At 40.7% G+C, this 14,742-nt stretch overlaps 1 protein-coding gene across 1 annotated transcript in view; it reads right to left on the bottom strand.

Annotated features, from left to right (window-relative positions):
- LOC126416585 (uncharacterized) overlaps positions 1-14,742 on the bottom strand; it is a 418,464-nt gene that overhangs the window by 64,784 nt on the left and 338,938 nt on the right. Inside the window, exon 14 of the mRNA XM_050084337.1 lies at positions 11,522-11,646. Coding sequence (XP_049940294.1) covers positions 11,522-11,646 — 125 coding nt within the window. The remainder of the gene's footprint in view (positions 1-11,521; positions 11,647-14,742) is intronic.

Genomic DNA, 14,742 nt, shown 5'->3' with positions numbered 1-14,742 from the left:
TTATTACCTACTTTGTTCTGGTAAAAACCTGGCTTAAACTATACAAATACTTTTTTGAATAACTTCATATCCACATTCTTGCACGTGTAAATTCTGATAAACGTGGCTGTTGTTGTCGTCTTCAGTCCTGAGACTGGTTTGATGCAGCTCTCCATGCTACTCTATCCTGTGCAAGCTTCTTCATCTGCCAGTACCTACTGCAACCTACATCCTTCTGAATCTGCTTAGTGTATTCATCTCTCGGTCTCCCTCTACGATTTTAACCCTCCACGCTGCCCTCCAATACTAAATTGGTGATCCCTTTCAGAAAAGACTTCCTGACACGTAAATCTATACTCGATGTTAACAAATTTCTTCTCTTCAGAAACGCTTTCCTTGCCATTGCCAGTCTACATTTTATATCCTCTCTACTTCGACCATCATCAGTTATTTTGCTCCCTTACTACTTTAAGTGTCTCATTTCCTAATCTAATTCCCTCAGCATCACCCGACTTAATTTGACTACATTCCATTATCCTCATTTTGCTTTTGTTGATGTTCATTTTATATCCTCCTTTCAAGACACCGTCCATTCCGTTCAACTGCTCTTCCAAGTCCTTTGCTGTCTCTGACAGAATTACAATGTCATCGGCGAACCTCGAAGTTTTTATTTCTTCTCAATGGATTTTAATTCCTACTCCGAATTATTCTTTTGTTTCCTTTACTGCTTACTCAATATACAGATTGAATAACATCCGGGATAGGCTACAACCCTGTCTCACTCCCTTCCCAACCACTGCTTCCCTTTCATGCCCCTCGACTCTTATAACTGCCATCTGGTTTCTGTACAAATTGTTAATAGCCTCTCGCTCCCTGTATTTTACCCCTGCCACCTTCAGAATATGAAAGAGAGTATTACAATCAACATTGTCGAAAGCTTTCTCTAAGTCTACAAATGCTAGAAACGTAGACTTACCGTTCCTTAATCTATTTTCTAAAATAAGTGGTAGGGTCAGTATTGCCTCACGTGTTCCAACATTTCTACAGAATCCAAACTGATCTTCCCCGAGGTCGGCTTCTACCAGTTGTTTCATTCGTCTGTAAAGAAGTCGTGTTAGTATTTTGCTGCCGTCGCTTATTAAACTGATAGTTCGGTAATTTTCACATCTGTCAACACCTGTTTTCTTTGGGATTGGAATTATTAAATTCTTCTTGAAGTCTATGGGTATTTCGCCTGTCTCATACATCTTGCTCACCAGATGGTAGAGTTTTGTCAGGACTGGCTCTCCCAAGGCTGTCAGTAGTTCTAATGGAATGTTGTCTACTCCCGGGGCCTTGTTTCGACTCAGGTCTTTCAGTGCTCTGTCAAACTCTTCACGCAGTATCGTATCTCTCATTTCATCTTCCTCTACATTCTCTTCCATTTCTATCATATTGTCCTCAAGTACATCGCCCTTCTATAGATCCTCTATATTCTCCTTCCACCTTCCTGCTTTCCCTTCTTTGCTTAGAACTGGATTTCCATCTGAGCTCTTGATATTTATACAAGTGGCTCTCTTTTCTCCAAAGGTCTCTTTAATTTTCCTGTAGGCAGTATCAATCTTACCCCTAGTGAGATAAGCCTCTACATCCTTACATTTGTCCTCTAGCCATCCCTGCTCAGCCATTCTCATTTTTCAGACATTTGTATTCCTTTTTGTCTGCTTCATTTACTACATTTTTATATTTTCTCCTTCCATCAATTAAATTCAATATTTCTTCTGTTACCCAAGGATTTCTACTAGCCCTCGTCTTTTTACCTACTTGATCCTCTGCTGCCTTCACTAGTTCATCCCTCAGAGCTACCCATTCTTCTTCTACTGTATTTCTTTTCCCCATTCCTGTCAATCGTTCCCTTATGCTCTCCCTGAAACTCTGTACAACCTCTGGTTTAGTTAGTTTATCCAGGTCCCATCTCCTTAAATTCCCACCTTTTTGCATTTTCTTCAGTTTTAATCTATAGTTCATAACCAATAGATTGTGGTCAGAGTCCACATCTGCCCCTGGAAATGTCTTACAATTTAAAACCTGGTTCTTAAATCTCTGTCTTACAATTATGTAATCTATCTGGTACCTTCTAGTATCTCCAGGATTCTTCCACCTATACAATCTTCTTTTATGATTCTTGAACCAAGTGTTAGCAATGATTAAGTTATGGTCTGTGCAAAATTCTACCAGACAGCTTCCTCTTTCATTTCTTACGCCCAATCCATATTCCCCTACTATGTTTCCTTGTCTCCCTTTTCGTACTCTCGAATTCCAGTCATCCATGATTATTAAATTTTTGTCTCCCTTCACTACCTGAATAATTTCTTTTATCTCATCATACATTTCATCAATTTCTTCATCATCTTCACCACGTGGCTAGTAGAGAGAATAAAATCATGGCAGTGTTTGAAGTCACAGACGGCTTCCATCAGTGGGGACTTCTAATTTATTGAAATGAAATGTGTCTGACAGTTCTACATTTTATAACAATTCCTGTATGCCATTCCTTATAATACTGTTTGAATATTGTACATCTGGTCATATTTTTTTTGCAACAGGCACACCGGACAAACGAGAAACTCAAGCATTCTGGCACTTCGTAGCAACTATTAGTTTTCTTTAGACAGAACTGAGATGGAGTCAGAAACGGTCCCGGCCATTGTTCTGCATGTTGCGCTGCATACCAGGCATACTTGATGAAATTCGTAAAGTGTGGCGTAGAAAACTGGTAAGGCACAAATGACTGGGGCTTAAGAATACTGTTCCGCTGATAAACCTGAAATGAGAGAAAGATATATCGGAAATTATGTTATCTGATAATTTCTTGAAAAATGCTTTCCACTGTAAAAAAAATTCTTTATCGAGAGATTGAATTGATAGTTCCAGGTGGGATCCACACTACATCTACAGATTTTTCGTTGTCCTCCACAAAAACAGAGGCGTCGTTATGTCCAGACCATGAGTCCAACAAAAACAATGAACTAGGTTCTGTAGCTGGTAGGAATACGGTTCGAACGAAGTGTTGAATTATTCTTTGCCATTGTTTCAGGTTTTGATAGACGATTTTTGTAACTTAACAGTCTATTTTTTTATTTTTGGTCCTAGTCTGCCTTGCGGTTCTTGAAGACAGATATACAGTTGCGGAAGCAGTGAACCACTGAATGCGTGGCATTATCGTGTATGAATGTGCCACTGCATTCATTGATTGTGCAACCGACTCCTTCTTTTTTTCACCCCCAAATGATAAAAGTGCGGTGTGGACGCAGTTCTTTCACGAAACCTGACTGATCAGCTTTATAAACAGCAGTTGCGGAGATAACAGCACGTTTCGTGTTTACGTCAGCTATGAATTTCTCTATAGTACTGTCTATCACTGGCAGTTGCTCAACACGTTTACGTGCCGTGAACGTGGTACTTTTGCGACTTCCTATTCTGTACGATTTCTTGGAACTGCGAATCCAGGTCGACGAAGCCTGGAAATTAGCAATGTTCATGTCAGATGCAATTCGAAGGGGCAGTCTTGTAGATCTCCATCGGTAACGGTGCATAACCTCTCAAGAGCAGTTATAAATCTTTCGAACAGTTTTTTTATTCCCTTTGGCGCATATTTCTTACTTCATGCAGTTTGTTCCACCATTTGTACCGTTCACGATCCGACTTTACCAAACGAAAACGCCTTTGCACACTGCGTTAACTTGAAGCGTTTTTACCCTCCTTCGTTTAACCAACATTTCATTGTCTTTTCATTGTCTCCGAAAGCTGTTGCAGTACGTTTTTTCTTTTTAGGCTTGGAAGGAATTCTTCCTGAAAACTATTACTTGCGCAACTGACGTTGTCCAAACCACAATTCATCGAATCGTCACACTTATTTCCTACTTATTTTAACGTATCCACATTTTCAGACGAAATGTCGATATCATTTGAATGAATGTCGAGGACATCAACTAACAAGTGACACATATGTACGTCCTCAGGAGAAGTAGATGATTTCGACTGGAAACCCCGTTCTTCGTATTTAATCATTGTTAAATTCAGAACGTTAATTGATTTCCACATTACTGTGAAACTGGAAGAAAAAAAGGTAATATTAGCAGGCATGCCTTAAGAAAACACAATAAATATTAATTCAGCTTTGTCTGTATTGTCATTACTTACCATTACTGCAAAAAAGCAACTGATAATTTTGTAACAGATGTTACTTGAATCGCTAATTCGAGAGAGTAGTAACTATGTACTGTAGTGTCAGAGAAACTATCAACGAACAGTAACCTGAAACATCCTTTACAAGTTGCGATCAGTTTGTGTCCTGTTTCCTGTTTACAAATGTACCGCCGACCTCCGCCTGTGTGTGTGTGTGTGTGTGTGTGTGTGTGTGTGTGTGTGTGTGTGGGTGTGCCTAGTTGCGCATGCGCACTTCCTATAGCGCCAGTAGGCGTGTACATTTGTACATTTCTACTGCCGCCTGGAGTGCTAAGAATTTGGCAATTTTCAGCTATTTTTTAATACTTGCAGTGCTTCTTTGCAGCTAAAATTTTTACAGAGCATTTCTTTCGTTATCTTCTTCCTGCGTAAAAAATTTCAGGGTAGGTTTAGGCATGTCTTATTGGACCATTCCCTTGTTAGGCCAGTACTACACTATGATATTTCTTTGTCAAAGTTGATATGCCAAATATTTGTGTCAAAGAAATTTGATGGTTTAATAGAGAGCTTTGTCAAACTTCGCCTGTCGTCAAATAAATATGACCAAATCAGGGGCCTCGCCGTAGATTTGATCATAAATGAGAAATGTAACCGCTTCGAGCGCTGGCGTCGCTACAGCTATTTGATGTCTCTGTAGTGTGTTTGTGAACATGGCTTCAAAGTTGGTTTGTTCTTTCGACTATTTTTTTTAATTAACTTGCTTTGACTAGGGTGGTGGGATGGGCAAGGGGCACAGTGCGTGCTGTTTATTGTGTGTTGATAGGCAGGTGAAACATGCTGAAGGCGACTTCATGTCCACAGTTATAGCTACCGCCATCCACCTCGACACCTGGAAACGGCCGGGCAGCTTTTCAGCAAGCCGGAATAGAGGAATAAAAAATTCTTTCGTAGCTTTTCATCCTACTTTGTCTATTTTTGAACTCTGGATGCCACAGGCTAATAAGCGCTTCATCTGTTCCCTACTTTTTATTAATTTTGTAGTTGTTGGGATACTAATTCCATTAATTAAATTATTCGAAATTAAAAATAGTTCTTATTGCCCATACAGTACAATAAACATTTATTTACTTTCACATGTTCCCTCTTCAATGCTTTATAAATCGCTTCAGACGTCTCTGGAATAATTTTTGTTAGTATATAATGTGATATTCGAGTGCTTTGTTGTAAACTAGAGTAGCTCTCTATTGTATCAAGAAGTGCCACAGTTTGCCTGTCTTCTGCCCATATAGCATTTCTCCAGAAAGTATTCGGTTTTGTAAGATGAGAAGCCACTTTACTGAGCAAATACTGACGTACACTCTCATCCACTCGTAAGTAACTCACATATTAAGACTTGACTTCCTCCACTTGCAACTTTCGTCAGAAATTTTGTTGAATGCTTTTACTGTCTCGACGTAATACCTAGGGCTCCATCCAAGTATGTTTTCCTTTTCTCTGCCGCTTTTCTTCCAGGCACACACACAGTGCCATTGCGGTACTATCAACTGTCGCGCATAATAACAAGTTTTCGTCTGCCATCTTGAAATTTGACGAGGAATATGACGACAGTGTAATACCCATTTTTAGCACCCCGTCAAAGGTCTTCGTCAATGAAATTTTACCAATATCCACTGAAGGTTTTTCTTCGCGGCAAGTTGTTTATTACGTTTGCTGTTTTAGCTTTTATGTTCAGATGACTTATTCTAATGAAGAGAGAGGGAAACCATTTCGTTGTGAATTTCAGGAATCTCTGACGTTATTGTAGAAATTATTTTAGCATCGCTCAATCACACTAAGTGACATGTCGCCCATGGAAACTGCAAAAGTCGGTTCAGACCTGTTTATTCCATTGAACCAGACAACTGGAAGAGAAGTAAGCCTCTGTCTGGAAATCCAGTTATCAGCCACCGGTGGTGTATTCTAAATCGAACAGAAGTTTCTCTGAGAGTGAACTCAACGAACTGTCAATGTAAGATCGAATTTAGCTCGGTGTGAAACGCTGCTTCATTTGTTGTTTTGTTGCAAAAGAAAACTGCCAATTGACAGTAAATAATGAAAATGTGAAGTCATCTACACGAGTACTAAAAAGAATCCGCTAGATTCCTGACACGAGATGAATCACACAATTCTGAAGACTGAGTAGTCCAATGAATACTTCCGGATTACAGTAACGAATGACTTTAGTTGCAACGATCACGTAATACTATTGTGGATAAAACAAATTATAGATTGCGTTTTGCCAGCAGAGCACTAACAAAATGCAACAGGGCTGTTTCACTATGCCTTTCCGTCCTATTTTGGAGAATTGCTGTACAGTATGGGATTAACATCACGTAGGATTGACGGAGAGCATCAACAAAGTTCAAAGGAGGCCAGGTCGTTTTGTGATATCGCGAAATAGGGGAGAGAGTGCCGGGGATAGGATACGGGAATTAGGATGTTAGTGATAAAAACAAAGGCATTTTCCGCTGTGGTAGTATCTTCTCATGAAATTTCAATCGCGATTTTTCTCCTCCGAATGCGAAAACATTTTTTGGTGCGCACCTACATAGGGAGAAATGATCGTAGTAATAAAATAAGAGAAATCACAGCTAGCGAGGAAATATTTAAATGTCCGTTATTCCGGCGCAGAAGTAGGTGGAAGGTGGTTCGATGAACCCACTACCGGGCACCTAGCTGCGAAATGTGGAGCAGTCGTGTGGATGTAGCAGAAGCACATCTGTTTACTTCCACGGCATATTTCGAATACTTGGCTTCCTGGACCCTGTTACTTCTTTTCAAAGCGTAGTTTCCCCTCCTTGGCAGTTCTACCTTAGTTTTTAATCTTTCTATTTCGTGTTTAGCAGTAATGTTTCAAATGGCTGTGAACACTATGGGACTTAACCTCTAAGGTCATCAGTCCCCTAGAACTAAGAACTACTTAAACCTAACTAACCTAAGGACAGCACACACATGCATGCCCGAGGCAGGATTCGAACCTGCGACCGTAGCGGTCACGCGGTTCCAGACTGTAGCGCCTAGAACCGCACGGCTACCCAGTCCGGCCGTTTAGCAGTAATATCTAGGTCAGGAACTACCTCTTGCTGGTCGACCGAACTAATTGAATTTTCGTTGTAGATACAACTGCTAGACCAGACAAAAATAAATAAATAAATAAATAAATAAAAATAAAAAACAATGCGCGAATAATTCCAAAGCCGCTAATATACAGGAACGTGTTTCTAAAGACTATGAGTAGCTGGCAGCTCTCCTTACTGGTGCTTGCCATCACCTCTAATGCGACTCCACGTTAATTTGGATTCTTTTGTGATGGCAAAAAACCCTTTACTTATCTTTTCAAAGAAAATGCAAAAGCTCATTTTTAAGCCCTGTCATTAGCCGAGCGGTCTAGGGCGCTGCAGTCATGGACTGTGTTTGCTGGTCCCGGCCGAGGTTGGAGTCCTCCCTCGGGCATGGGTGTGTGTGTTTGTCCTTAGGATAATTTAGGTTAAGTAGTGTGTAAGCTTAGGGACTGATGACCTTAGCAGTTAAGTTCAAAAGGTTCAAATGGGTCTGAGCACTATGCGACTTAACTTCTGAGGTCATCAGTCGCCTAGAACTTAGAACTAATTAAACCTAACTAACCTAAGGATATCACACACATCCATGCCCGAGGCAGGATTCGAACCTGCGACCGTAGCGGTCACTCGGTTCCAGACTGTAGCGCCTAGAACCGCACGGCCACTCCGGCCGGCAGCAGTTAAGTCCCATAAGATTTCACACACATTTGAACTTTTTTTTTTTAAGCCCCGTTCATAATTTTCGAGAAGGAAACGATGTCTACAAATCCGTGCATTATGCACATTAAAAGGCGTAGTGCTTTTACAGCACCCATTTGCAGTGCAGTTATCTCATCTTTTGGAAATGAATGGTAAATGACACCCGCTGTTTTATATGAAGCATTTTTGCATTTAGCAACAGCACAATGATTTTTCACTTTTTGCTCATAGCTTTTCACAAATTCTCCTGTTGTCAGATTTTGCCTCTCATGTTTACTTAAATTTCAACTAGTAACACTAAATAAGACTGCTTGTGAAGCATTGGCGCATGAACAAAAATAATCTACTATGAATGTGAACCACATGTGAGCTTTTCTGGTTCATTGACGTCTTCTTTTGAAATGTAATGGTATGTGTTTGATCTGTTGTTTCTTTTAGTTCAAAAATGGTTCAAATGGCTCTGAGCACTATGGGACTCAACTGCTGAGGTCATTAGTCCCCTAGAACTTAGAACTAGTTAAACCTAACTAACCTAAGAACATCACAAACATCCATGCCCGAGGCAGGATTCGAACCTGCGACCGTAGTGGTCTTGCGGTTCCAGACTGCAGCGCCTTTAACCGCACGGCCACTTCGGCCGGCTTTCTTTTAGTTCTGAAAATAACATTCCAAGAGATTTGGATATGGACTAAAACTAAAGAAGACTGTAAAATGTCATGATTTTTCTTGAACAATTCAAGTCATGTACACTGAAGCGCCATAGAAACTGGTATAGGCATGCGTATTCAGATACAGAGATATGTAAAACGCAAAATACGGCGCTGCCGTCGGCAACACCTGTATCAGACAACAAGTGTCTGGTACAGTTGTTAGATCGGTCACTGCTGCTACAGTGGCAGTTTATCAAGATTTAAGTGAGTTTGCACGCGGTGTGATAACCGGCGCACGAGCGATGAGGCACAGCATCTCTGAGGTAGCGATGAAGTGGGGATCTTCTCTTGTGAGCATTCCACGAGAACCGTGAGTATCAGGAATCCGCTAAAACATAAAATCTCCGACGTCGCTGCGGCCGGGAAAAGATCCTGCAAGAACGAGACCAAAGACGATTGAAGAGAATCGCTCAGTGTGACAGAAGTGCAACCCTTCCGCAAATTGCTGCAGATTGCAGTGCTATAACATCAACAAGTGTCAGCGTGCGAACCATTCAACGAAACATCATCGATATGGGCTTTCAGAGCCGAAGGCCCATTCCTGTACCCTTGATGACTGCACGACACAAAGCTTTACGCCTCGCCTGGACCCGTCAACACGGACATTACGCCTCGTATGGGCCCGTCACTGGACTGCTGATGACTGGAAACATGTTCCCTGGTCGCACGAGTCTCGTTTAAAATTGTATCGTGTGGAAGGAGGTGCACAGGTATGGAGACAACCTTATGAATCCATGGACCCTTCGTATCACCAGGGAACTGTTCAAGCTGGTGCAGGCTCTGTATTGGTGTGGGCCGTGTGCAGTTGGAGTGATATCGGACCCATGATACGTCTAGGTACGAATCTGACCCGTGACACGTACGTAAGCATCTTGTCTGATCACCTGCATCGATTCATGTGCATTGTGCGTTCGGACGGACGTGGGCAATTCCAGCAGGACAATGCGACACCCCACACGTCCAGAATTGCTACAGACTGGCAGCAGGTATACTCTTCTGAGTTTACACACTTCTGGTGGCCACCAGACTCTCCACACATGAACGTTATTGAGCACGTCTGAGATGCCTCGCAACGTGCTGTTCAGAAGAGATCTCCACCCCCTCATACTGTTACGGATTTATGGAAATGACGTCAATTCCCTCCAGCACTACTTCAGACATTATACAAGTCCATGCCACGTCGTGTTGCGGCACTTCTGCGTGCCGCTTGGGCCCTACATGATATTAGGCAAGTGTACCAGTTTCCTTGGCTCATCAGTGTATAAACATGCTTCGTAAGTATTATAGACTGGTGGGAATAGACGACACTTAAAATATTGTCAGTCAGATTACTAACTTGAACTATGAGCCATACATTCCGATCTGTAGTTACATTTCGATTTCTGAGATATTTCTGTTACCTGTTGGGGAGTGGGGGGGGGGGGGGGGGCAATTGTGTCATTTTCATTTCATATCACTGCCAAAATTCCTTAATTCCACTTCCAAAACTCCTTAATTCATGCATATTCTGGAAACATTTAGCGACGCGATGTGTACCATTACAGACATGGATCCTTTCCCAGACAGATTGGTTCCACCCCTAGACATCTTTGCTCTAGAGCGCTAGCATCGCTGACGGGGAAGCCCCATTGTATGAGAAGTGTGTGGTCTGGCTCCTGCCGGATTTCGCTGATGCAGTTAGTGAGTTCAGCCTCAGCAATCCTGCAAGGTAGTGCTCGTTTCTCGGGTGCTCGCACACCACGCGGTCGTGTGTAAATATGAAATAGTTTTGGGGAAAGATTAATATCTTGGAAATAATATAATTTTCTTATTTACTGAGATATGGCGAGATATTTGGAGCCCTATCGGAGCCCTCATAAAGAGACGATTGTGAGTGGGGTATCTTGTGAGATCGGGTACAGAAGTAATAAATCAATGGAACTGCGGATTTTCAAAGTCAGAAAGGACTGTTAAATTAAATCCCACCGTAAAGAACCTACCAGCAATGGCAAACTCGATTCGGACGATGTTAAGTAAATGAATGTGGATGCAGAGTGTGTGGTTAGGCTTGTAGGTACAGTCTTGCTGGTGTTTGAAATAATACTTTTCACCTCATCGTATTAACGATAGCATTTTAATGCGAATTATGAACAGAATTATTGGAGTTGCAGATAGGCCGCGTGTCAGCAGGCACATGACAGGCATCTTTCCCGTAGCGCCATGTGTTACCTTGACTGTGAGTTCGCCTTCCAAGCTGTCGTATCTATTTCAGACAGACAGAAATACGTGTTGTGTCGTATTGAAGGAGGAGCGACTTATAGGTGTGTGTTGTCAGTTTTGACTTATGGTGGTAAGGCACGAGTTTTTAATGTGGAAGCTACTCGAGGAACAGTGGTGAAATGCTTACTGGGGATTTTCAGTAAGGAGAAATAGGAAAACATATAAATGGTCGTGGGAAGAGACCGAGCATCGAGTACAGAATTACGATAGCAATGAAAATGTAATAGTGGTCGGTCAGACATACAGATGGGAAATGGAACAAGAAAGTCCTCTGGACCGCAGTAAGCTTTAACAACATATGGTGCCCAAGTAGGAGGCGTATAGTAATCTACAGGAAACATGTAGGGCCTACCTAAATCTATGTGAACAGTTGAGTATCATAATTTAATGTAAAATTATATACAAGACCTAAATCCAGCAGTGGACATGAGAGTGCTACTATTGATGATGATAATGATGTCGAAGCTGCCTAAACTGATCAATGTAGAGGTGATACTGACCTGCAGCTGCTCATGAACAGTAAGTAATCCAAGTACTTCAAGTTATTTGAATAGTTCAGTTCTATAATCACAAAGCCTCTTCCGTCTACTTAGTTCACAGCACACTTACTTTGTATTGCACTTCATAGAAAACTGGCTCTCCTTCTCCTGTTACGTTTTCGAACGATATTCTGATCTTTAGAGATTTGTAATTATCTTCAATTACATCTGGCGCATTCCCTAATACCTTGTAGGCTGAAAAGTAAACAAATAATGGCCCATTAATCACAAACATAGAAACTGTTGGTGAAATATAATGAGTGACTAAAGATACCCCTGTGGAAAGCTTAGAAAGAAGATATATTTTGCAAGAAATGCGATATATTTTCAGTATCATCCATTTTTTACTAATTTATCGTCATCAAAGGGAGCATTGAAATCTAAACATATGCGATTGGTTTCTTTTCTGTTTATTATTCACCGCAATTCTTTATTGGTCAAAACAGAGAGATATACAGGGTGTTACAAAAAGGTACGACCAAACTTTCAGGAAACATTCCTCACACACAAAGAAAGAAAATATGTTATGTGGACATGTGTCCGGAAACGCTTACTTACCATGTTAGAGCTCATTTTATTACTTCTCTTCAAATCACATTAATCATGGAATGGAAACACACAGCAACAGAACGTACCAGCGTGACTTCAAACACTTTGTTACAGGAAATGTTCAAAATGTCCTCCGTTAGCGAGGATACATGCATCCACCCTCCGTCGCATAGAATCCCTGATGCGCTGGTGCAGCCCTGGAGAATGGCGCATTGTATCACAGCCGTCCACAATACGAGCACGAAGAGTCTCTACATTTGGTACCGGGGTTGCGCAGACAAGAGCTTTCAAACGCCCCCATAAATGAAAGTCAAGAGGGTTGAGGTCAGGAGAGCGTGGAGGCCATGGAGTTGGTCCGCCTCTACCAATCCATCGGTCACCGAATCTGTTGTTGAGAAGCATACGAACACTTGGACTGAAATGTGCAGGAGCTCCATCGCGCATGAACAACATGTTGTGTTGTACTTGTAAAGGCACATGTTCTAGCAGCACAGATAGAGTATCCCGTATGAAATCATGATAACGTGCTCCATTGAGCGTAGGTGGACGAAACTAAAATGAGCTCTAACATGGAAATTAAGCGTTTCCGGACACACGTCCACATAACATCTTTTCGTTATTTGTGTGTGAGGAATGTTTCCTGAAAGTTTGGCCGTACCTTTTTGTAACACCCTGTATAGTGGCAGGTGGAAACATTAAAAGCAGTGCATCTGAAGTGAAAACTAAAGGTACAAGCTGTGACCAGGACCTGTTTCTGCCTGGCTGTCTCGCTTTTCACGAGTCGTCTCCTTAAAAGTAGCGTATCTAGCCAGGTGTCCCTTCTAGACTGAGGCCAATCCTCAGCGACACTCAGTTCCCTCTTTTGTATCAAACTTTTATATGAAAAGGCTGTCACACCAATCATAAAAGTAGACAGCAAACGATTTGAGGTGGGATGTCATCACTAATTTACTGAACTAGGGCAATTGTTGTATATTTATTTGATACATGCAATCAAAAGGTTATATGGAAACCATTGCTGGTTACATTAATGTGACTCTTAATACATCTACATATATGTATATAACTTTCAAACAATTGTGTGGTGTTTGACAGAAAAAAATTGCTTAAATGCCTTTGTGCACGCTGTAATTAGTATAATTTAGTAGTATGGATATGCCAGGGCCGGAATACTTTGCACTTAAATGGTCTTGAAAACTGCAGGTGTGCTACAAATTTCACACCTTTAGTACTCATGAGATAAAAGCCATGTCCACCTCTATCTATGATCATATAACATGTAATATGATCATGTAACCGTTATCTGTCTCCACAAACCATGATATCAATAAGTTACATCTCTCTCTTCCAGTCACTGTGCAGAATTTTACCATGAAATGGCCATTCACTGTACAATAACTTAAAATGTACACTTTAGAGGTTATTAAAAAGAAACAGCCGTTCTCACTGCAGCCCCAAAGCAGTTGTCTTGGCAATATTTAAAAGTATCCAAACAATATAAATTTTTGCACCTTATTAAAAAATATTAGTCGAAAAAAATACATTAAAAGACTAACTTATATTATAGCTTTATCTACAATACGTCTACAAAATATACACACAGTCTCATAAATACAAACATACACGCACACATACAACCTTAAACGCACAAATCTGTATGCCATGAACTTACAGGTTTAGCAACACAAACCTGTGTTTAATGTTTGAAGTCTGCACCATACATGCTGTAAGGAGTAATGGTCCGACAAATCAAGTATTTCCTACATCTAAATTGCTCTCAAGTAACACACAGTGTACTCAACATCTAACATTTCTGGAACAATAGGTCACAAAATAAAAAAAACAAAAATTGTAATGTTTACATCAAATGTCGAAATGTTAAATACAACATGCACACATATCCAACAAAATTGGTGCCTAAAAGATGATTGTGAATCCTCAAATTAAGTGTAGCGATGCTATTTCCATGCATATATAGTTACAAAATACATATGGCTGGAACATAACATGGTAAACTGGCAGTTGACACTAAAATTTAGGTGTGAGTGATGTAATGTAGGAAACGTAACCTGAATATGCTTACAACCGCAGGAAACGCAAGTTGGCTAAGCAGACAACCGCACAAACAAACAGGCAACTGAGTTACTGCCAGGTACTGGAAGCCTGCAATTAACTCCAATTTTTTCGACCTACACTTGATTTAAGGCACAATAGATTCCAAAATTAAATATTTCCATACCAAAATTATTGCATGACGCTCTTCAAGTCTTACAATGATATGTGAACATCTAACATACGGAAAGGGTGTTGGCATTTCAATTAGATGTATGTTATTTCTGGTTTATAAAACGAACTGTCATCATCAAATGTTTTTAGAAGTTTTTCAGTATTTTTTCACCTTAGCAAGCACAATATTAAAGGGGAAGAAGATAATGTATCAAATTCTACACAAGAAAAATATAAACTATGATACAAATAGACAATTATTGTTTTTCATTGCAAATAGTGCACGCCTACTCAAGGTTATATACAAAACCAACTTTCTAGAAACACTGCACTATTTAGCAAACAAAACTAAGGTGCCAAGGCTCTTCAAAACGTTTACAGTCTGTATTTACCACAATCAACTACTAAATGATACCAACAATATAATTCTACTCATGTAATAAACTCCTAGGTAGTGGACTTATTAGGAGCTCTGGATTCCTCGGTAGAATCGTTTACCGTGAACTGGAAGTTGTC

Source organism: Schistocerca serialis, chromosome 8, assembly GCF_023864345.2.
Source record: "Schistocerca serialis cubense isolate TAMUIC-IGC-003099 chromosome 8, iqSchSeri2.2, whole genome shotgun sequence".
Taxonomy (NCBI): Eukaryota; Metazoa; Arthropoda; class Insecta; order Orthoptera; family Acrididae; genus Schistocerca; species Schistocerca serialis.
Note: the sequence above shows the minus strand (reverse complement) of the source record. Positions and strands in the feature narration are given on the sequence as shown.